At 41.2% G+C, this 22,688-nt stretch overlaps 1 protein-coding gene across 2 annotated transcripts; it reads left to right on the top strand.

The window, feature by feature from the left end:
• Positions 1-123: 123 nt before the first annotated feature.
• tmem72 (transmembrane protein 72) lies at positions 124-21,260 on the top strand. 2 transcript variants are annotated; one of them, XM_044045858.1, is made up of 5 exons: positions 124-501; positions 19,069-19,135; positions 19,889-19,960; positions 20,251-20,390; positions 20,519-21,260. In XM_044045858.1, the coding sequence occupies exons 1-5, from the start codon at positions 366-368 to the stop codon at positions 20,950-20,952; spliced, it is 849 nt and encodes a 282-aa protein (XP_043901793.1). In that variant the 5' UTR covers positions 124-365; the 3' UTR covers positions 20,953-21,260. The 2 variants fall into 2 exon arrangements, with proteins under 2 accessions (XP_043901793.1, XP_043901794.1); XM_044045859.1 differs by lacking the exon at positions 124-501 and adding an exon at positions 16,107-16,482.
• The last annotated feature ends 1,428 nt before the right edge of the window (positions 21,261-22,688 follow it).

Below are 22,688 nucleotides of genomic sequence, written 5' to 3'. Positions count from 1 at the left end.
TAAATGCCTTGTTCGTATTTATATAGTTGTAGTGCTTTCTGAAACCATGCTGCAGAGGACAAACCATGCTCAGTGTACCAGATTACTTTTGATACGGAGCTGAAACACTGGTGTTGAAGCAAATCATTTAATCTAAAAATGGCTTTATACTTGCAGCATGGTCGTATTGCTGTAGCTTGCTACACAGAGCTGAGGTAAGAGTGTTCCCTGTGTGTGTGTGTGTTGACATGGTGGCTGGTTGACCTGCAGTTATTTGGCTCTGCTCCTCTGCTGTTCTTAATGAGCTGTGTGATCCTTGAGGCTGCCTCTCGGCTTTCTGTCAGCAACATTCAAACGTCACAGATGTTCCCCGGAGAGCAGAAGGGATGACAAATGAACATGGGGCGCAAAGGAAAAGACTGGCAGAGGGGAGAGGAAAAACAGGAAGCGGAGTCAACGACAGGTACAGACAGAGAAGAGGAGAGGAACAGATGATGTCGAGGAAAGACAAAGTAACAAGAGGTGAGCAAGAGAAATGAGTGGCCTGGCGAAAGGTCTGTTTCCAGAGCTGGCTTTGATTAGCGACTGTAACCGAGCTCTGTTCCTCATTAACTCACCACACAGTGGAGGTGAGGGAGAGAGGGAGAGAGCTGACTTTCTTTTTCGGAGGTTAGGCTATACAGATTGAGTTCATCCCTGTCCTGCTCTACATTCATCCTCTGCATGTCACCGCTGCCCCAGTCCCTTCAAACTAAGGTTACCATAATTCAGCAAGCTCTTCTGATCTCACTGGCTTTTCCACTGAGGGATTCACGCCCTTTACTGGAGTAAAATGTGTGTTAGGCTAAAGCAATCTTCACTGGGATGCACTCCACCTCACTCTCTTCAAAATGTGTCTTCATTAATGATTCTGTAAGCTGCAGTGTGGGAACTTGTCTGTTTGGTCCACTGCAAAGACATAAATCCATGTTTTATTTGTCGTTCCCCACACGTTTCTAATGTAAAATGAGTCACTAGTCTTTAGTGCATTATTAGTATAATGTGATCCACTACTATGAAGCAGCCGAGCTGATCGACACACACAAGCAATCAGTGTCCTCACAGACACAAATGAGAGCTCATTTGTTCCTGTCACTGCAGGAATAGAAGCAGGATTAAGTGCATACTTTGAGGATCGTACACCGCCCTTGAATGGAAACAGAAATAAATAGTGGTGAAATAAGAACGATTCATCTTTCACTTCAGAGGACAAAGTTACAGCAGAAGAATAGAGAGATTTTTTGATTGTGACTTCCCAAACCAACAGTGGACTGATTCCAAAAAAGCTCTGATGTTTTTCATGTTCTGCTTGTGCTTTGCCAAAGTGCAGACACGGGCTGTTTTTCATGGCAGCAAGAGCGTGGGTGAACGTAGAGAGGATTATCACCTCAACGACAAGTTTTCCTCCTCTCCTCCGGACTTCACACACCTGTCGTATCCCTCTGAACACACAGAAATTAGGAATGGTTGCTCCTTGTTTTACAAAAATCCCCATCTTTAAAAGATTAATGTCTTGTGCGTGTGTATTTTCTGTCATGTTGAGGGGTCACATGAGTTTGAAAATGAAACTGAGAAAGCCCAAGTCATTCTTATATAATTCAGAGTAAATGTACGGGTTTAGAGTTCATGTTGAAATTAGGATTTGTTATACAAACTGTATAGCATTAATCAAGCCATTTTGGCCTCAGTGTGGTATTCCAAAAGTTAGTGCATGTGCTATAAAGCTTTACCCTGGCAGAGTTTGTCACAAAGTCAAATCCACTCAACTGTGGACCTCACCATTTGTTTGTGATAATGCTCCATCTCTGCATTTCCCAACCACTAATTAAAAGAAGAGGGAGCAGATAGCTCCAGCATTTCTCACATGTATTGGGTGTCTATGCATGGCAAATATTTAGAAAATTAAATCTGACAAGGCTACTGCGCATAAAAAAAAAAAAGCTAGACCACATTACTGGCCTGAAGTTTGACAACTGATGAGGGGCAGAGCTGAGTTCATGGAGGTGAATGTAGCCAAAAGCATTTTATTATTATGTTATTATTATATTAGACGTTAGAGTAAATAGCACAATCATGCCAATTAGAAAAAGTCAACCATCACATACAGACAGGAGTGGTAATTTGTCTGTGGATTTAAGCCTGATCAAGCATAATTCAGCCTGAATAATACAATTATACAATTAAGTTATTCTCATTACAGCATACAGGATAACAAAATCTATTTTAGATTATAAAGATTAAGAATAGTGTGCGTGTGAGTGAAGACACAGAGTCTCCCTCCGGTGTCCTCGTCTCTGGACCCTAACAGGTCTCTGTTAACCCCAGACTCTTCGGACAAAGACATCTTTGTGTCTGTAGAGCTGTATGTGCAGTGAAAAGGTTTCGGAGGTGAATGTGAAATAAGGTTCTCCCTTTTCTTCTTTTGCAACCATGTCTTTCACTTCCTCTCTTTACAAATGTATGGCTGCCATTAACGGGGGAATCAAGACCATTCAATGGGTGTATAATGGTGAAGAAGCTGTGATAATCTGCTTTTCAGATGTTGGCTGGCCACTGAAATCTGACCTGGATTTTGACTCAAATCTGACAGTCTGTGTGTGTCAGCTACTCAGCTACAAAGACTTCACCATTAAAGAGGAGACTAAATAAAAGTACAGAGACGTCTGTCTTTGCTTTTGGTCATATCTCTCAATCACAATACAATAATGAGCCAAAGCTATTCTGCATTTATTATGTGACAGTGGTAGAGAATTACAAAGCATCCTGTATCTGACTCACACTCAGATACAGGATGTACAGCGCTGAGTTACATGCACGTCACTCTAACAGTGTTTCTGTGGAATCCTTAACTGCACAGTTAAAAGTGTGGGTCAGAGACAATGTTGAGTTTACTACAACAAACCCTGGTGAGAACGTACTGGATAATCCACAACTGGACAAGTTGTGGATTATGTTGAAAGCCTGCACTTGCATCATTAACACCTTGTAATTTATGAGACTGAAGACTAGAATTTGCTACCCAGATAAACTATCTGTGTTAATCTGTCTCTTTGATGTAACTCTTCCTCTCCACATTCTACTGTTCCCTGCAGTTCCTTTTTACAGTCCCTCGCCCTCTCTCTCTTCCTCTGCTTATTGTGCATCACTGTTATCAGGTGAGGCTGCTTAGCAGGTCTGTGTCGCGCTGTGATTTTGATAAGAGACGTCTTGTTCCCAGGCCGACACAGGGCGATGCCCGGTGACCCTGTGTTGGCCGCCTGCTGTCGGAGCAGACATCAGGAACTACGGGAGGCTTCTGAGAAGTGTCTGAGCTTCAGTGCACTATCTCGAGCCTTGTAAAGCCTGATAACAGGAGGGAAAGGGCAGAGGAAGAGGGGGCATGAAACCGCTTTCATTTTAACACGTATAGTAGCTGTAAAACGGTTAAATGGAGATAAAAGGAATTGACTTTGCAGTGTGTAAAAGACTTAATCAGTGACCTTCTGTAATGAGAGGACACACACGGGAACCACGGCTGATGGCTGAATGGTTTGTTGGCTGTGCTGTGTGTTTTTTGTTTTGAATTATCTGCTGTTTGCTGGAGTCTGTCATGATTAACCAGACTCAATCAAATTGCTCAATTAAATATGAGCAGTGGATGACTTTTGATGATGTTGGTTGTTATTAATGTTATTATTCTTTATCTGTTCAGTGTTAGTGAACCGAAACATCCATCTTCGACCGCTTTATCCTCCACATGAGGTAAGCAGGGGGCGCTGGTGCCCATCCCAGTTGACATTGGGCGAAAGAACCCCAGGTCTCCAATCCATCACAGAGCCACATAGAGACAAACAGGCATCCACTCTCACACTCCAATTTGCCTAATCCATCCATCTTTTACCGCTTCATCCGCTGTTTTTGGACAATGTAATATTATTTGCATGCTGCGTCCTTCATCTGAAAACTGGCTTTGTCAAGCAAAACTATCAGCCCTAAGTGAGGGTGTGTTTATGTGTTTATATAAGAGGGTTTGTGCAGTAGAATTCACTTCTGAAACATCTCGTGGGTACTCGAGACCTGTTTGCAGTCGTCTCACTGTACTAGCACAATCCTCCATCTGTCTTGACACAAAACAAGTCACTTCCTGTGTGGAGTTCTGCCACTATAGTGAGTAATACAGAGAGTCATGTGGAGCTGATAGACTTCATCAGCATAGTGTTGTTTTCATTTAAAAGTGACTCACTACAGCTTTAAGAAATATGCTTATTCTCATTATTGCAAGGTGATAAGTGAAGATGAAGTTTAAGACTATCCTCATATTTGTAGCCTGACTATGAAGCAATGCCCAATGGTTAAAAAATACACATATTCAACGCGGTGTAAAATGAGCTCAGAGGGCAATACTTCTTTGCTTTATCAGTTGCTTTTCTTTAATTTATTCAGCTAAGCAGCTGAACTGCTGACTGTACCTATTATTTTTATCAGTCAGACATATTTAACAATCCATCTCTGTGGAAGTTTATTTAATGAAGCATCAAAATCGTTGATTTCCACTCAGGGATTTTCAATAAAGAAATACCACTCAGAGTGTTGAAGACACAAAAGCCTCATTGCCAGTTTTTACATCTCAGTTATCTCAGTCCAAAAACATCTCATCCCTCTGGAAAACATTAGCGAGCCTCCCTCCTACTGGTTGATGTATCTTCTATTGTTCTGATAAATTAAGTAACCCCCACCTACGTATTTTATTTCCAAGGGCTGAACTCTATCTTCCGCCGCTTGTCTGTCATAGGCCTCTTGTATAAAATGAAAGTTTATACTCCCGGTGGGTAAATCAATCATATTTGCACAGCTGGTCAAGGCGGCATGGAAAGACTCCGAAGTATTTGGACAACTAAACAACGTTAATTTGAAACCTATTAACATTCTGCTTTGCTCTGGGTTGTGAAATATAGTTTTCATGCTTAACAGGCAAAGAGAGCGGCAGCATTTGTTTTCTGTTGAGCAGACTTGCTTTACATTTTCATCCATGAAATCACCGTCACCATTCTGGACCCTTCATGGCTTTCAAGAGGAAAATTGGAATGAAAAACAGTCATTGAACTCCGGTTTGTTCTCTAGCGCTTAAATATTTGCCCACATGTCAAGCTGCGAGTGGTTAAGTGTAAGTGTGTGAGACAGTATTGCATTTTTGCTGCATTATGTTACTGTGGCACCGATAATTATTTCTACCTGTAATTACATCTATCTGTGGCTTAATGGTCTGATCCAGATGGATTAGGCTGGTTTCTTGTCAACCCCTGCCCCCGAAACTACACATACTCTGGTAAGCACTTCATTCAAGCAGTTATGACTTGTAAAGACAGCTGGAGGCCACTTTATCCAACCATAATCCAACTTGTCCTCTAAAACAAACACCGTCAGATGCAGCTTCCACACACGGGCAGCAGTTTGGGGGTTTCTGGGATCACACTCCGACCTCACGATCACAGCTTAAGGCAGGATGGAGATTAAATGGGCTTTTCCTGCTGTGTTGAAGCTGAATCCCCTAATGTATGATTGATATTGAGCTTCCTGCACGAAACCTAAGAGTCTCCTCAACTATGCAGTGCCACCTCGATTTCTTGGATACAACACTTTTGGAAATGAAATCCAAACAGCTTAAGAATGCAGATAACGTATATAATAGTATCATGATCAATGTATTATTCATCTTCATACACTTGAGATTTCAGTTAAACGAAATTAGTCAAAATGTTCAAAGTTTATGGCGAAAACCTTGGTTTTTACAAAACATTTGATCTTTTTTTTTCTTCAGTTTATTAATCCATGAGTTTCGTATACCAATGATCAGATGTGACTGGGTTTACTTTATCTGCCTGGCATTTGTTTAGACTTTGGTCAGGCTTGTTCCATGGCGTCTCCAGGGAAACAGCGCAAGCACAGATTCAATTTGTGAAATGTTTTACCTAAAAGAGAATTTGTTTTCTTTTGTTGTGTTTAGTCTTTGTCCAACTCAAGTTAGCATCAAGCCTTCAGGATTATAAAGGATTATAAAGACATCGTGGCTGCAAACTGTTGCCCAGTACATGAATCAATAAAGACTGAAATCCAATAAGCGACTCATACGACACAATAGAGCTCATTATCTGACAAATTATCTTTAACTTATCAGTCAGAAGTGACTTTCCAAAGACCAGTTAACTGTGCGCAACTATGACGTCTATTCATGAGAACATAAACATCCATTTTACCGTGAGATATTATATAAATTATGAGCCAATTTTTTAATTTGTTAGACAGAAAACGTAAACAGAAGCACAAATGAAGCCTGTTCACTAGTTCTCTGTCAAGCTTGCGTCATTTGTTTGTGTTTTGATAACTCCGATAACCTAAAGGTTTAAGTCAGAAACATTAACTATATAAAACCCTTCATATACAAACACTTACATGTGACAAATGGAAGAACACATACACTCATTAGCACACGTGTTTTTACAGGCAGAGCCATGACCTCTGCATCAGTTAGCACAGGTTCAGCACATATGGGCAAAATGTTAGTATAATGATACAGTGTGAAATCTGTTTTATTTCACTTTCATTTTCTTTTTATTTCTCCAATTATCATGAATTCCGAGTGTCGTGACTGTTTTACTTACTGCTCATGTGACGGTAGTTATGGAGTATGTGAGTGTAGATATATTTTGTGACGTTTGTGGTGCAATTTGAGGTATTTCTCTTGTACGGATACTCTGACGAGTGACGGCACTGAAGATGTGAAAGCTTGTGATGACTGTCAACAGGGAACCTCCCGCACTAATCTCCCCCCTTCATGTTCGGATCACCCATTCACAGGTTGTGTGTGGTTGCCAGAGGCCACAGAGTTAAAGGTCAGGGCTGTAAGGATATATCATAGTGCGACCTCCATCAAACAAAGTGTCCGTGAAATTTGGACAAGGTGCAGTGTCAGGCATCATTGGTCAGCTAATCCACAGGGTTTGTTTTTTTTTCTTTCTACGAATGCGGTATGCAGGGATTGAATTAAGCCAGCCTGGATTTTCCAAATGTTATTGGAAGTATGGCAAAGAAATGTTTGACATTTTGATTTAAGAGTTTGATTTGATCGTCATGCAGATCATTTTCTGTCCCGCATGCAGAGCTGGAAGAGGTATTCAAATCATTTACTTCTAAATGTATAGACTTTCAGGGAATCGATCAACTGAAATTGAAAACATCACCAACGACAGTTGAGTTTTCACTGCCTAAGTGTTAGTTATATCGTGGAGGCTTCATGGAACTTTGGTAGATGCCAAGAAATCTTAAATACTAACAATTGACACCATTCAAATACTAAAGTAAAAGTCTTGCAATGTTTTTTTTTAAAAAAAGGGCAACTACACTCAAAAACTATATAATATATAATTAACAAGTTTTATGAGTAAAACATCTGACAAAAAAAAAAGAAATAAAAAAACAGATTTAATCCAACTCTGTAATAGAATGTGAATTAAATAAAAACAGTAGCATCGTAATTGTTTTAGGTTTACTCTTCATTGACCAAGTGGGGAACAAAAATGGGTGAAACAGCCCTTTAAGTATCACACAGTATTTACAAATTAAGAATATAAAGATTAAGTAAAACTATTGCCTGGACTTACAAAAGCATATGGTCTTACTACTGTGAGAGGTATTTTAGCTATTTCCTTTCTTTGTTCAGGGTTGAGTTAATAATGCAGTAACTGCAACGACTGTTGTGACAGTAGAGATGATTTTGTGAAACTACTCAATCGTTTATCACTGAACTTCAGGAGGCAACAGCAGCATATTGGCATGTATAGGCCTTTTTATTTCTCTTGGCTTTTAAACAAACTGAAATGATCTGAAAAGCAAAAGCATACACACAGCTTTTCTGAAGTTTTTTTTCGTTTTGCTCATCACAGGTGGATTCTAGAGATAAGGAAAGTTCAAATTACAACAATGCTTTTACAAAACAAAGCATTACTTCTTTGTCTGGATCAGAACCAGAGCTGCTCTAACCAGAAACTGACATTTCAGACTTTAACTCTGAACAAATAATCATAGTTTCACTTTTGTCTGCAACTGAAACCACTTTTACTTTCAAGTAATGTCATCAGCCCCAGTGAACAACACTGCAAGTTCAATTCCCTACAAGGACCAAGTGAAACAATTACAGTCATTACTCTTGATGTTGTTTCTGTAACAGAATCATGGTCTGTCATATTTATGTAACCACATGTTAAATTCTTGTGTTTTGTCGCTGTGTTATGTTTAAAGCCCACATTTCATGCTTGACTTACTACAGTGCAACATGTCTCCATTCAGACAAATGACCCCGGCTGCAAAGAGACTCCAGGGAACTCGCACCTCATAGTCGCCACTTTAAACGAGCGCTGCCTTTTCATACTCAAGCACTTGGCTTTATGAAATTGTATTGACTTTGCCGTTTAACCCTTCCCCAATCATTAAAATGGATCCCTTCCTCTTCCACTTTTCCGTCTTCGATTTTTTAGCTTCGCATCATGCAATCTGCATATTTATTTCCCCGCAATACTCCAATAATTTGACCATTTAAACCGTTGCCCTCTGCCATGAACTTTAGCTTCCAATACCCATGATGTCAGAGTCACCGGGAGAATGTTGAGTCTTAGAACTCTCAAGCTGGAGCGGGAGAGAGGGTTAAAATGCGGCCATGACCCTGCTGATGGAGCGCTTCTGTGTGGTCAAACAGGGTCACAGGTTCACGCAGGAGCAGAGGTGAGGTCAGGAAGGAGTGACAGGAAACCTTCATACAGGCAAAACAATCCAAATTATTTTCATTTTACTGCGTTCACACACAGTTTCGGCTCGGTGGGTGCATCAAAACGCATGAAATGTCATTTTTGTGACGCTGAATCATTGAAAGGAAAAACAAAACAATTGACAGACTGTAGATTTGAAAGGTTTCACTATATCTCCACCTCTTTTTAGGTCATAAATCATAATGTTTTTCACTTCCATGGTTCATCTGTTGTCACTCATAGCTTGTTAGTGCATCCAGCTATGGACACACAAAGTAATTGGGGAGCATTCTTCCTGTGTGTCCTCCCTTACGTCTGACATGATTTATGTATGTGACAGGTGTTCACACACACACACGTATATGTATATGTATATGTATATATATATATATGTATATATATATATATATACATACATACATATATACATATATGTACACACACACACACACACACACATTCATGACATGCTAAAGCCATAAGTCAATGTCATGTTCTTAGCATGGCAAACGTTTGCATAAGTCTGTGGATGCCAGAATGAGCCACTTCTGTATTTCCAACGATCAAATCTCTCAGTTCTTCCATTGGATAATTTAATTTCATATTTTGGGAATTAAAGTGTTGACCTACGTTTACAGTGCCCTGAGTGGATTTGTTTGAAGCTACAGCCCATTGGATGCATGATGGATGCTTTACACGTGGTTATGGTGTTTGACTCCACTCGTTCTGCCTCAGAAATTGAACAAAAACATTTATGTTTGCTCCCTGGACGCTAATTGCGTTCCATAAAAACAAATGCATCCATTTGCACGCATGCATGAAGCATGTGCCGGCAAACCTGCAAATCGGACAGAGCAATCTTCTTGGCAGGCTGTCCTTGATCGAGACCTCATCCTCTTATTTGGGCAAACAGCTGCAGTTAGCAAGATTTGCCAGCATGGAAGCATTTACCCAGGCTGAAGAATGGCCCTCAGCCTGACCAACACTCATAAAACACAGCCATATGTTAAGGATTGCAGGGACGAATACTTCTCTTTTGATATTTAGTACGAGGGCAGTAGGTTTGACTAATGACATGGTGTTTATAATGTGGCATATAACAAGACATGATTCCACTCTCTTAACCCGGATCCTGAACTTAATCATCCAATTTATTAGCCGTCATTGGACTGAGCTGGCATTTATAAAAGTCGGGTCTGAGGATTAGGGATTGTGTTTTTGGAGGAGACAGTCCACGGGGCCCCAAGGATGTTTTCTAACTGCCTGAAGGACAAAGACCACAATTAAACACAGTCAATTTCTCCAGTTTCTAATCAAAGTCATTTTGTCTTCTGGAATACATTAGATTCCCAAACCATGCCTCCATCCAACTCCACGATGACCAGTGAAACGGGAGCGGCGTTTGCTCTGGTCTGGTTTTCCAGTGGCACAGAAATGTGAAACACAAAGCTGATCACCATCTGTTCGAGCCTCTGAGGCTGTTAAATTCATCCTTGGTTTGTGGCCTTGACACACACCAGAAAGACAAACTTACACAAATTCCTCATTATAAAATAACAGTCAGTGTGTTGGATGCCAGCTGGTTCTCATCGGTGTAAGTGATCTACACCCAGTCTATCCACTAATGACAATCTCCCCTCTTGGTCTTATCTTACACAATTTTCAAGACTGGTTTTATGATTCTTTTCGCGTTTTATTTCATTTAATTCGTCTTTCAATCAGTAGACCTGAGTCTTTGACATATGGCGGTGGTATTCTTACTGTATGTAGCACTGAACAGATATGACACTTAATGTTTAAATCCATACAGAATACAGAAAACAAATAGGGATTGTGTCTTACTCCCTCCCTGTGTATTGTAACTCCGAAATTTTACTTCAGCGAAGGTAAAATACAGTGGGGCCACTTTACATTTTAGTGTTATGTACCTAACCTCTGTCTTTAAATTGACCTTTTTTGGTAATACATAGAGTATGTGACCCTTTATACTGTGTTTTACTACTCCCAGATGGAGAATACAATAACGATATGACAATATCATTTACTCACTCTAATTCCAAACAGACCCTCAGTGCATTCTGGGTGAGCCACAATCCTGAAGGTAAACGCTGTCCATCATCGTTCATATACACACACACCACGCTATGATTAACTGTACAACAGTGTTTCCTGATGTGTAATGAAAAGTCAGTGATACTGTTGTGCTCTGACAGTCCATCGCCCTCAGTCGTGTACTTAAGCTTTAGCTTCTTTCCTCCCATGTTCTTTTAAGTAGGACTTGTGTCTCTAAAGGAATCTCCTCTGCCAGGCCGCATTACCGTGAAAGCTTTCCTTTCACTCCTGAGTTGGAACAAGGAAGAAATGAAGAGCAGATTTTTTATGACTACGGTTTGGATGCCTTTAAAAGAATGGATGGACTATATTTTGGAAAAAGGTTTTTCTGTTTACAATGAACCATCTCAGATACGATCGCGGGGAGATGACGCCGCGCAGCTAGGTTGGAGGTTCTTTCTGAATGTTTTATTCATGTGTATAAATCACTTTTCGATGCACGACCTTCTTTCTTGATGTAAATCGCGGCAGAAGGCATGTGTAGCAAAGCCAAAATGGGCCAACCAGACCATGAGAGACTCAGCCGTGACTCCAGAGGGAACGGTGGGGTCTGGGTTTGTGCTGCAACCTCTTAGTTACAGGGCAAATATTCCATCTTTAAGAACTTTGCACTCTAACCGCAGAATTGCTACTCATGAAACAGAAATGCCATTACATACAGAAATAAAATGAAGGAAAAATATCACAACCTCTCAGTTCCAAGGCCAGACTGTGATTGTTTGCAGGTGTCTTCTGTGTTTTATATCAGAGTGTGTGTACGTGTGTGAGTCTAATTGTGTGTTCACATGTGTGTGTTTATGTGAGCGATCGAGATTCTCGGAGACACATAAGGCTGATGCAACACTGTTCATGCTCAAGATAAAGACGTGGCATAACAAAACATGACAGTAGTTGAACAGGAGGCCTTCTGTCATCTCTCATTCGCTAAAAAGAAATTATTCACTCATCCGGACAGATCATTTGTAAAGTTAAGTAAAGCTGATTCTGTAAATGAGGCTTGTCCTTGTCTGTCGGCTGGCCAGAGCATGACAGATGAAAGACTACAGACTTCAGAGCTGTGTATGAAGGAGGAAACAGGTTATGATGCACAGAACGATACAAATTAGATTAAAACACCGCCTTGGCTCAGCGTAATACGCTGTCATTCACAGTGAAAGGACAGACAGAGAGTGATCTGTAAATGCTTAAACAGTCTGTGACCTCAGGACTACAGTACGACATGTGGGTGCAGATCAAAGTCGCGTTCTCTTACTGCAGAGGATGTCAACTTCCCCACTCTGCCAAAATCAAAACCTCCACAGGAGAGACGTGACAGCTTCAACATCAGCTTCGCAGGAGAGACTGAAGATAATTGTTTATTTGACAACGCATTAGTGAAGCATGGCCTCAGAGGTCAGAGGTTAACGCTCACAGTAGTACATGCACATATAGGCTCTATAGGGCATGTCGGTATGTGAGACTGCGTCTTGATAAATACAAAAAACGGACGTCTCCATGTTGTCGTAAGCCAAACTCATTTGCATCCTGTGTGAAAGGAAATCAAGACTTCTCACACCTCTGAGCCAAGTCACGCTCTGCCACTCAAAATTAAGCTCATGTGGTAAAACCGATTCCATTCTCATCTGTGTGTGCGCAGCCATTATGTTTGTATTGTTTAAAACAGCTAGACGCTATATTCTTAAGATTGGAGAAACCACATAGGGCTTTTGTAGAATAGAGTAGAATAGGATCCAGTATCTCTGATTCTCGGCCTTACTGCTACGTGTGTCAGGTGTACTGTATCCTTACATATGCAGCGAGGAAGAATATTTTATTGCAGAGGGATTAGTGATAAAGAGCCAAATGTTAAAGTTGACGTTAAGTGCTGTTTGGCTTTGTGTCTTTTGGAATACTTGACTTATATATCGCATTCAAAGTCAAATCAATTTCATAAAGTTTGGGAACCATACTTGAATTATGTGGATCCCAGTCTATTTTCCATTTAGGTACAGGGTTTCCCTGAAAGGTCATAAGCAGAGGCATATCACTGTAAACCTGTTTGTTTAGTATTTGTTGTTATTTGTATTCGCTTTGTAACAGGGCGGTTGTTAGGGACAGCGGTCGCGCTGTGGAGAGTTGGATGTCCGGGCAACGGGATGCCGCGGCGTTCGGGGTCGCCAACTGAACGTCGGGAGTGACTTTCGGTCTGAGAGAGGATTCGTGTGGGCCGATCGAACAAAAAAAACTCACCGGCGTGTAGCGTTGGTTCCGGGCCCCTGGCAAACGACCCGACGCAGAGCGTGACGAACTTTTAAAGGCGGGGCGCTGTGCGTCACAAAGAAGAGCAAGCCAAATGAAAAGGGCTGGAGGGGTGTTTGGGGAATGATGTCAGAATATAAAATAGTTATTGATGTTATTTTCGGTATTAAAGAGTAAAGAGTAGAATAGAATAAAATAGAATGCTGTGGTCAGGGGATATAAAAAAAATGCTATAAAACAATATGGAAAAAAAAATGTGAGACAACAATGGACAACAGGCACATGAACAGAGTGTGTTTCCACAGACTAAATTTATGCTCAATAACTAAATAAATAAATAAATATCAAAACAGTAAATCTACTTTTTGTCTATGCATTGCACAAGTGAGCGTTTGGTTTATCACTCATTGTTTTGGTTTTCTGACCTCTAGCTCAACTTTCACTGACAAAAAAAAAAAAAATCGGATTAAAGCACAACACATTCAAAGTGATTGGAGCATTCAGCAGCTGACGAGACCAATGTTTTTTCTTCTTCGTTTGGGGCCCGCGTGAACACCTCACCACCTTCTGTAATGATGTATATAATCTGCACTGACTGCTGGACACTAAGCAGACAGATGTTAAACATCTTTTCTATCTGCCCAAAAAACATATCGCCATGATTCATATCTATCTCACCACCACATACTTTTCCTGATAATTCCCACGTCTGCTCTCTGTCTCTCGGGTGATTCCTCTGACCTTTATTTTTATATATACACACACACATATATACATATATGTAAATGGCATTAGAAAAATAAATAAATATCGAAACTGATTCATACCGTATCACAAATTAAAGCAATTTATGACCATGAGGTCACTTCAGGGCTGCAGTGTACCAACACCTCTGAACCACTAGATGGCTCCCTGCAATTTAATAATAAAGCCCTGCTGTGAAGAGGGACCAGGTGACAGAAAAAGCACATACAAGAAACGGTGCACAAGTCACAGTGTGTCCAATGAGGCTTTTATCTTAATGTTGTAAGAAATATTAATGTATTCTGCCGAACATAATCAAGCACTGAGGGATCTTTCACAGCCCTCCTCCTGTTTTCTGATGAAATAGCCTGTAGGAGGTGATTATGGAGAGGTTGCAGTGGAGCAGGGTAATAAAGCTGCTGCTGTAATTACAATTAGAGCTGTTTTTACTGGTTCTGACAGGCACCAGACACCCACACTGGACTGAGAGGCTGCATAAGGAGGAGGGAGGGAGGAGGAGAACGCAAGAAAGACACGGGCTAATCTATAGTCCAATGCTCATGGGCACAGAGGAGTGAAAGGAGGGGTGTGAACGCTGTTAAAGCCGTGGTGATGATGATGATAGAGGTGAGGAGGCGTTAGCACAGACGATTACTTGGCAAGGGAAAGTGTGAGCAGGCGAGTGAAAGTTTGGGAGGACAGAGAGAGAGAGGTCAGATGGTCAGCTGAGTGTTGAGAGGAGATTCAGACATTTATAACGATACAGGTCGTGTCTCTGCACAAAGACCAAATGAAAACAGGAGGCTTTATTTATACTGTAACAGTAGATTTGCAGTCTTACAGTCTCACTGCGTGGTAATCAGTCAAAAAGTACTTCAGCCATTCAACCCTCTGGCATTCGTTGACAGTAGCCATAAAACTCAAAATGTACAGTTACTGTAAGCAATGATCACAATACTGTGACTCATTATTATGACATATTTTCATTAAAGCTTGTTCTCCTGTCATAATAGTTTGGTTTACGTGCAATGGTGTATTACATGTACGTGACTTCATTAAGAATTTGGACAATCTAAATTGTGAGTGTGAGAGTGGGTGGTTGTTTGTCTCTCTATGTGGTCCTGTGATGGACTGGTGATCTGTCCAGGGTGTGACCCCCTGCCTGTGCCAGCTGAGATTGGCACAGCGCCCCCCCCCCACGCCCCTCATGTGGAGGATAAAGCAGTAGAAGATGGATGGATGGATAGATGGACGGGTGTCGGTTGTTGTGTTTGTTCATGGCATTTATTTAACAGCATGTGATTCTGCTGTACAGATACATACAGAGCAAACTCTCAACTGACTGACATATAATAGCAATAGTTGTTGTGCAACCACTTATATAAACTCTATACCATAAATGCTCAAAATAATATGAACACTAATCCGTAAACAAGTGGAACGAGTTCAAAAACACAAGTGTCTTTGTTAGAGATTTAAGGAGATTTGCCCGGCTTACTTTGGCCCTTAGCAGGAGTCACTGAGTGTGTGTGTGTGTGTGTGTGTGTGCAAGTGTGCAAGTACTGTGACTCTGACTGCTCGCTCCAGTAAGTCTCTGCTGTGCCTGAACAAGATTACACCTCAGCCAAACTTAGGTCCACCCATGATGTGGGCTTGCGTTTAAGCACGTGTGTGTCAAAGCATCACTGTTTGTACTTGCATGGTTTTTGAGATGGCCTATTTCCTCTTGTTCACGACAACACTCAAATGCAACATCTGCATTGTATTGTACGGACACTGGACACTTAAGTCTCACGTCCACTGCATATTGTTAAACTGCTCTTTGTTCACTGACGCAGGCCACAGCTTAATTTGTCAGCACTCGCTCCAGTTGAAACAGGCTTCGTAGAAGTGAATTCAACACTGGAAGCATGTGTGGCCTGAAAATAACATGTTCAATCATTGGATTACACTAAATCAGCAAAATCCACACAGCAATGTGAAATCACACGGAGGAAAACAAGATAAAGTGAAGGGGGTTCTTTCTTTTAATCACGGCAACTGATCTCAGCTCGACAGCTCAAGGTTATCTACAAAGCACCAGTAATTTTGGAATTTATGTGTTTATACGCTTGTGCAAGTGCAATGTGTGTGTGTTAGGTTTGTGTAATTTTTAACCCGCCCTAATGACCAATGGGATATCAAGACTGACCCTGAGTTGAGCCATTTCACCTTGACGAGCACGGTGGAATGCTAAAGGAGCGGAGCTGAAAACGTGTATGTGTTTGTGTGCGTGCGTGTGTGCGCGTGTGATTAGCAGTTATTGGTGCAACAGGGGCACAAACATTTCTGTGGTAAACTCGTCCTGGACACGAGGCTCCACATCATGGATAACCTGACTTTAGCTTTTTTTTTTTACCACCAACCATTCATCCAGCTGACCATCAGCTATGAGTCTTAAGTACTATTTTACTGTTGCAGACGGTGAATGAAAAGTGTTGCATTCTTAAACACTGATGAGGCAAGGTATTTGAGGTCATGGGGAACTTGGAGAGTGTGTGGTGGATTGTAGTGGAGTGCGCCTGCCGGATCCTTGGTGTTTCAACAGCAACAGGTATGGTTTAAATACAAACACGAGAAATAGAATACGACAAAAGTTACGGTTTATACGTTTATACATCAATTTCCACCGCAAAAGATGGACTATAGGTGGAACAGACTCCAAATCACTTGCAGCTGGTCAGTCAGAGATGTTGTAAAACTATAAATAAGGACTTAAAAGTTGCAGAGGTAGAAATGTATTTCATTTACTAGATGGGGTGCTGCCACAGGATGGTAAAAACCTGATATCTGAGTCCCTCATATTTTTTCCCCCTGCAGTCTCCGACTCTCACCAGTCTCCAAAGTGTCATATTTTTCAGAAACATTGCAAGCTCTCCTGCGGGGGGAGGTTACATTTCATGAACCTGAAACATTACAGTGTCAGAATCCTGACTTCAGAGAAAACGAACCCATCTTTTGGCTCATATATAAAACGTAAAAGAACACACATGATCACACACAACCTTGTGATCATTGTCCCTTCTTCTCATGCACGCTGGGACAGATTGCATCCTGCTTTTTCTTTTTAGACACATTAAATGATAATCGGGGGAAATAACTCTCTGGTTGCTGCATCCTTTAAAAAAAATGTAGGACCCCCCTCCTCCGCTACTTAAAGCTAAACAGATGCAGCAACTGAGCATTTACTGAAACATGTGCCTCCCGTCGCACCAACACAATCTCTGTATCAAGCCGAGCTACATGCATTCACAACAACATGGATATTCTGTGCATTATTCTGTGTGTTTATGTGTGTTTATTGTTGCCAGTCTGCTCCTGTGTGTGTTCCATAATATAGCTTTATGGCCAGCATGTGCATATTCAGCTAATTATGCGCACTTGATATATATGGCTAAGTCTTCTCACACTCTATAAACTACCAGAAGCCATTTAGCTACTTTCCCTTGATTTCCCTCTGGTGCAGATTCTATCTCTGAATTTCTGGTAAGCAGGCCAGAGAAATTGCTTCCATGTGTTCAGTGGCGATCACCACTTAACCACGCTTACCTCTTACCTCATACCTTGCTACAAAAAAATAGGCTTTTATTTATAGTCTTTAATACGTTATTGTTATCTAATTTCAAGTCATTCCGTGTGTGCGTGTTCTACTTCTAGCAGCTGAGATTTCACAATAAAGGAATAGTATAGCGTTCTGGGTTTCATGCCGATTTAACTAGAGTTTGGATAACAGTCTTGATATCTGTTTGTCAAATAAACATCCATCGACTGCTTATCTTGGCCGAACATGAAGACTGCTAGCAGAGGGAAACAGTTAGAGGCTGCGTTTGTGCAAAGTTCAAACAGCCTTGCTCGGATGTTACAGACGCTACATCCACTTTAATGCATTTTGTTTTAAGATGCATAATTTCAGCTGTGTATATGTTTAGTTTTTCTTCTTAAACAGAACATTTTGGAAAGGCTACAGGCCACATAGAATTCTGTGGTTGTCATATTGTCTAGACAAACCTGTTAATACGATAATGCAGTCATCCACATTTGCTTCCTGATCGTTCCTGGTTCATATCAGACAGGACTCAACTACTTTGAATTTAGGAGTCCATTTACAATGGTCCAAGAAAATAAATCTCTGGTCTTTATTTTCACCGCTGTTCACATAGACAATCTGCTTGAATGATACAGAGATTCAGACAATGCTTTGTAGTATGGGTGTCCCATATAACCTGCAAAAAAAAAAAAAAAAGTAAATTAGTGAGTTTTACAGCAGGCAGATTTAGTTATTTTTGGACTTATTTTTCATCAACAAAGATATTTCTCAAAGTGCCAGACTCCTTCTTTAAAATATCAGTTATCAAATGAGGCAAAACCAGATCAATTCAGTAAACCCATTCCATTTTCTTAGATTCACCCACAGTTGTAAGGGTCAGAAGGTAAATACAGCTTTTGCAACACCGAAGCCAGGCCAACATAAACTGGAAACGTCCAACTGCAGCCGAGCAGAAGTGTGCTTTCAATTACATAGAGTGAGTTAAGGTAGACGAATAAAAGGAAAGGTGCTCAGTATCATTTATGTTCATCAAGCAAAAAAACAGCTATCAACATACACACATGACATTTAGTGGAAACTTCTCAGAATGTAATGATTGTGGTTCAGTGGCCGAAAGAGATGTGCAAAATGTCCACTCGGTGAAAATGAGCTCACCTGCAGACTTTAATACCATGATTGCAAACATGAGTAAGCTATTAGTAAAAAATGATTTGACCATGACAGAAACAATTGCTGCAATTACTAAAATAATGTGCTCTCAAATAATAACACGCCATCCTTTCAGTATGACCTGCTGGAGTATAAACCATAACTTGGGTCGGCTCAGTTCAGTCCACCTTTAGTTGATGGGGGGGGGTAAAAATGGCTTGCAACGCGTACTCACACACAATCAGCTCAAACAAAACAGCTTGGGAAAATGAAAGAAAAACTAACAAAGGAGCAACACAAGTGTCAGTAATAGAAAAGAAGCATCATGGAGAAATGTTAACAGTATTATAATAACTGCAGCCTGCCACCAAGGAGAAAATCATGAAGTTAGTCTGACATCTGGTGGACAAAATCTAAAAACAACTGCACCTGTTTCTATTCCAGTGTTGTGTGCCGTGGGAGTGGAGACCCTTCAACGGGGAGAATTCAACAGCCTCGGCATATACCTCCTGTAAGTTTTCTTATCTACCTCGTAAAATCAAAATCTATTCTAAGCCATTCCCGACTCTGACCTACTTGAGGCTGAACTGGCGGCACAAATAAGCCATCTGGATCTCAATATGGCAAAGAATGTGTGGCCTGTGGGCTTTGAGAAAACAGTGACAATATTATATTACCTCCATAATTGACCATATAGTGCTTCTACACAAACAAGACTTGCAAGGAAATGTCAGGGAAAGACTCAGAGGGATGAAGCCAGGTTGCAGAGTGCAAAGATGAGCACAGTCCTTCTGTACGGATTTGTATTATCTCTGCGGCTCAAAGCCAAACTCCCACAGAGGCACAGGAAAACATCTCCCATAGGAGACCAGGGATGCTCAATTGTTTATTGTCTTTACAAATTCAGATAAATGCTGCACACAGAGAGACGTGGAAACACAATAGAGCAAAAGTTATTCAAAAAAGATGTACAGTGATGTGAGGTGTGTATTTTCCTGCTTCACTTCATGGTTATTAGATTGTTACTAAGTTAGAGGGGAATTCACAGGTAGACACAGCTCTTAAATGCCAAAACACCTGCACACATTATATATGCTATCTCTTAGTAATGTTAGTTTGTCACAGGGCATGTGAAGTCTTGCCCAGTAAATTTTTGTAAAGCAATCTTCAGTGACACATTATAAGATCCATTTCACATATTTCTGAAGACGTGTTCCTGATTTTATCATGGAGACTGTATCACGTTCATTTGGCTTTCCTGCAGAGTGTCAGCGGTTGCCATCATGATCTTTGAGATGGCCTATTTTCTGGACGCTCTCCTGTTCATGTGTCTGCCGTGAGTACACAACACTCAAACGCAACACATTGTATGGATACTGTAACTTGAATGCAAATGAGGGGCCACATCATTTTGTCAGGTCATTGTTTTTTAGGTCACAGTGTCTTCCATATTACCATTATTATATTACCACCATACTATTCAGCTGATTGTTTGCCAGAAACATCTTTTTTTTTTAGAAATTGTATGAATTTTAATCCTAGCATAGAGATATTGTTTCTGCCTAGCTGTGTCCATGACAAAAGGACCTTCCTGCTTCCTCCCCTTCTTCCTCTTTATCTCTGTAGCTGTCCTCCAGACTGGCAGCTATTTGTGTTGTGGGGGAAGATGGCTCGCATTGGAGGCTTCCACAAGTTCCTCTATTACTCCATCATGTCAGTGGTCTGCTTCTTGCACCCTGTGTTAGTGTGGCATGCGGTTATCCCAGGTAACAAAGGAGGGATCACTGTAGTTTCCTTTAGTGATACAACCTCCATGAAACAAGGACCCTGAAAAATAATTTGGGATACTTATAAAAAGAGCCTATAAAAATGTAAATATATGTTCGACTTCCAGGTATAATGCTTCTGGTGACAGCTGTTTTCAACTTCATACTTAGCAAGAAAACAAAGAACAAGACACAGAAAAGGCCACAGGAGCGCTACAGCGAGCAAGGCCTGACCACTGTGTGTGTGCCGGAGACTGCAGGAGCAGACAGCAGCGCCTCCTCCCCAGGAAACAGAGTGGGACAAGTGGCCCTCACAAGTAGAGACAGATGCCTCAGCTTAGGCGAGAGAGGAGAGAGCGTCCAGGCCATGCTGCAGTTGGAGCAGACAGCATTGCCCAAAGACATAGACAGGGAGAGGAAGAGGAGGAGGTGGAAAGAGAGGAGGCTGATAAGCCTCAGAGGTAGGGAGGAGCCTGTGGAGCGGGAGATGGAGGAGATGGACAGCTACTGTGAGGCTGAGCCAGACACCACCTCAGACACGGCACCTATGATTACTGACTGAACGTCCCCCCGAGCTCAGACTAAGCTCTTTGCTGATATGACATGATGGAAAGCTTGAGTTGTGCTGACTGGGTGCAAATAGCAGGTGCTACATATTTAACTGGAAATACCCCCAATAAAATATCTGACCAGCCAAAATAAGACATAAACATAACATATAAAATTTTAAATGTAAAAATGACATTTTTATGTATTCTCTAAGGCTCTGTACAAATAAAAAAGTGTAATTGTTGTTTCTCTCATCTGTATATGCTTCATTTCAATTTCTATATTGAAGTATTTTTAATGAAAATAAATGAAGTAATTTGATTCCTCATTACATGTGGGTGGCTTTATGTCTGAAAGCTCGTTTGGGAGCAGACGTTTAAATGTGGAGCAATCCAATCCAGTTAGTGTCGCATACATTATTCATAAGCAAAATAAATTAGATCAACTGTTTCCCTTAATTCAGCTTCAGTGGAAAACGTTTGCAAATGTGACCAAGAGCAGACATTAGCGCTTGTGCAGGTGCACGTGTCAGTTGCACTCAAGTCTCCTCATTGTGTGTTTGTCTTGTGTGTTTGGTGGCCATGGAGACGGGGGCTCTCTGGGAGGAGTGAGGGTGTGATTATGGTGATGAGTGCTACAACATTTAATCCACAGGAGCACCGTGTTTCACCAAAACGTGCCACCATATACCAAACATAATCAGTGTATTTTATACATGAACAAAATGTCATAGCATGTGCATGGACGTGAAATTAACAAGGTGTCTGATCAGACACAAGCCCTATAAATACCCCTGAAATGATCAGATTTGTGATAGAACACAAGTGTGAAAAATCTGTATTTTTCAGGTCACAAATCAGTGCAGACACACACTCTCACACTCACACTCACTCACGCATGCACACATGCACAGCACACACACAGTTTCTCCTCCGTCCTTTGTATCTTTAACTGTAGGTACAGTGCTGCGTATGTCTCCTAAAGAGGCAATCTCTTTGCGGCATCAAAGCTAAGGAGAAAATCAATACAAGCAGAAAACCTCATTCATCACAAAACACCTCATCGAGAGATCTGCAGGGCTCAGACAGCAGACTTGTAAACACAGAAAAGGCCTGTGGGTGAAACAACTGGGTTAAAAACCCCGCAGCTACATGGTGTCATTCATTCTTCAAATCTCTTGAGAGTGTTTTTTTTTTCCACACATCATCAAAGCATGTGAGCAGTCAGCAGGGAGGAGGATGTTCTGGTGTTTTAACCGAGAACAGAGAGTCTTTGAGTTTGGTGAGGCCGCTCGCTGGGTCAGTATCACGGCTGCATTGTACCGCTTCACAAAGATATCTGGTCAATTAGCTAGAGTGACCCAGTGAGAAGCAGAGGGGAAGGAAATCATGTCAGTGTTTCCATAAATGCAACACCAACTTTGTGATTATGTGCATCCTGTAAAATGAGCTGTTCTCAGTGAGGAAGTTGTTGAACCACTGGAACAACTTACTTCCTCTGATGCATGTTCAATCATAAATCTTATTCAGACAGAAAGAGAGAGAGAGAGAGAGAGAGAGGGAGAGGCTGACTGACTTCCTACAGCCTTTGTTCCCACCCTATAGTTTCCTAGATGGCAGATCCAGGCACAAAAACAGGATGGGTGAACTAAATCATTGTGGGGACGTTTCCTTTACTGCTCAGCTAAAGAAAGAAAAATGAGGGGATGTGTGGCTTTGCAAGAGGGGATTTGACTTTATTACCACAGTA

This window comes from Solea senegalensis, linkage group LG15 (genome assembly GCF_019176455.1).
Source record: "Solea senegalensis isolate Sse05_10M linkage group LG15, IFAPA_SoseM_1, whole genome shotgun sequence".
NCBI lineage: Eukaryota > Metazoa > Chordata > Actinopteri > Pleuronectiformes > Soleidae > Solea > Solea senegalensis.
The sequence above is the reverse complement of the archived record's forward strand: the minus strand, read 5'-3'. Positions and strand labels throughout refer to the sequence as shown.

Coding starts and splice junctions, on each gene's coding strand:
- tmem72 (XM_044045858.1), top strand. CDS start 366: ATGACAAATGAACATGGGGCGCAAAGGAAAAGACTGGCAGAGGGGAGA. Junction 502..19,068: donor GAAAGACAAAGTAACAAGAG/GTGAGCAAGAGA, acceptor TTTCTATTCCAG/TGTTGTGTGCCGTGGGAGTG. Junction 19,961..20,250: donor CTCCTGTTCATGTGTCTGCC/GTGAGTACACAA, acceptor TTATCTCTGTAG/CTGTCCTCCAGACTGGCAGC.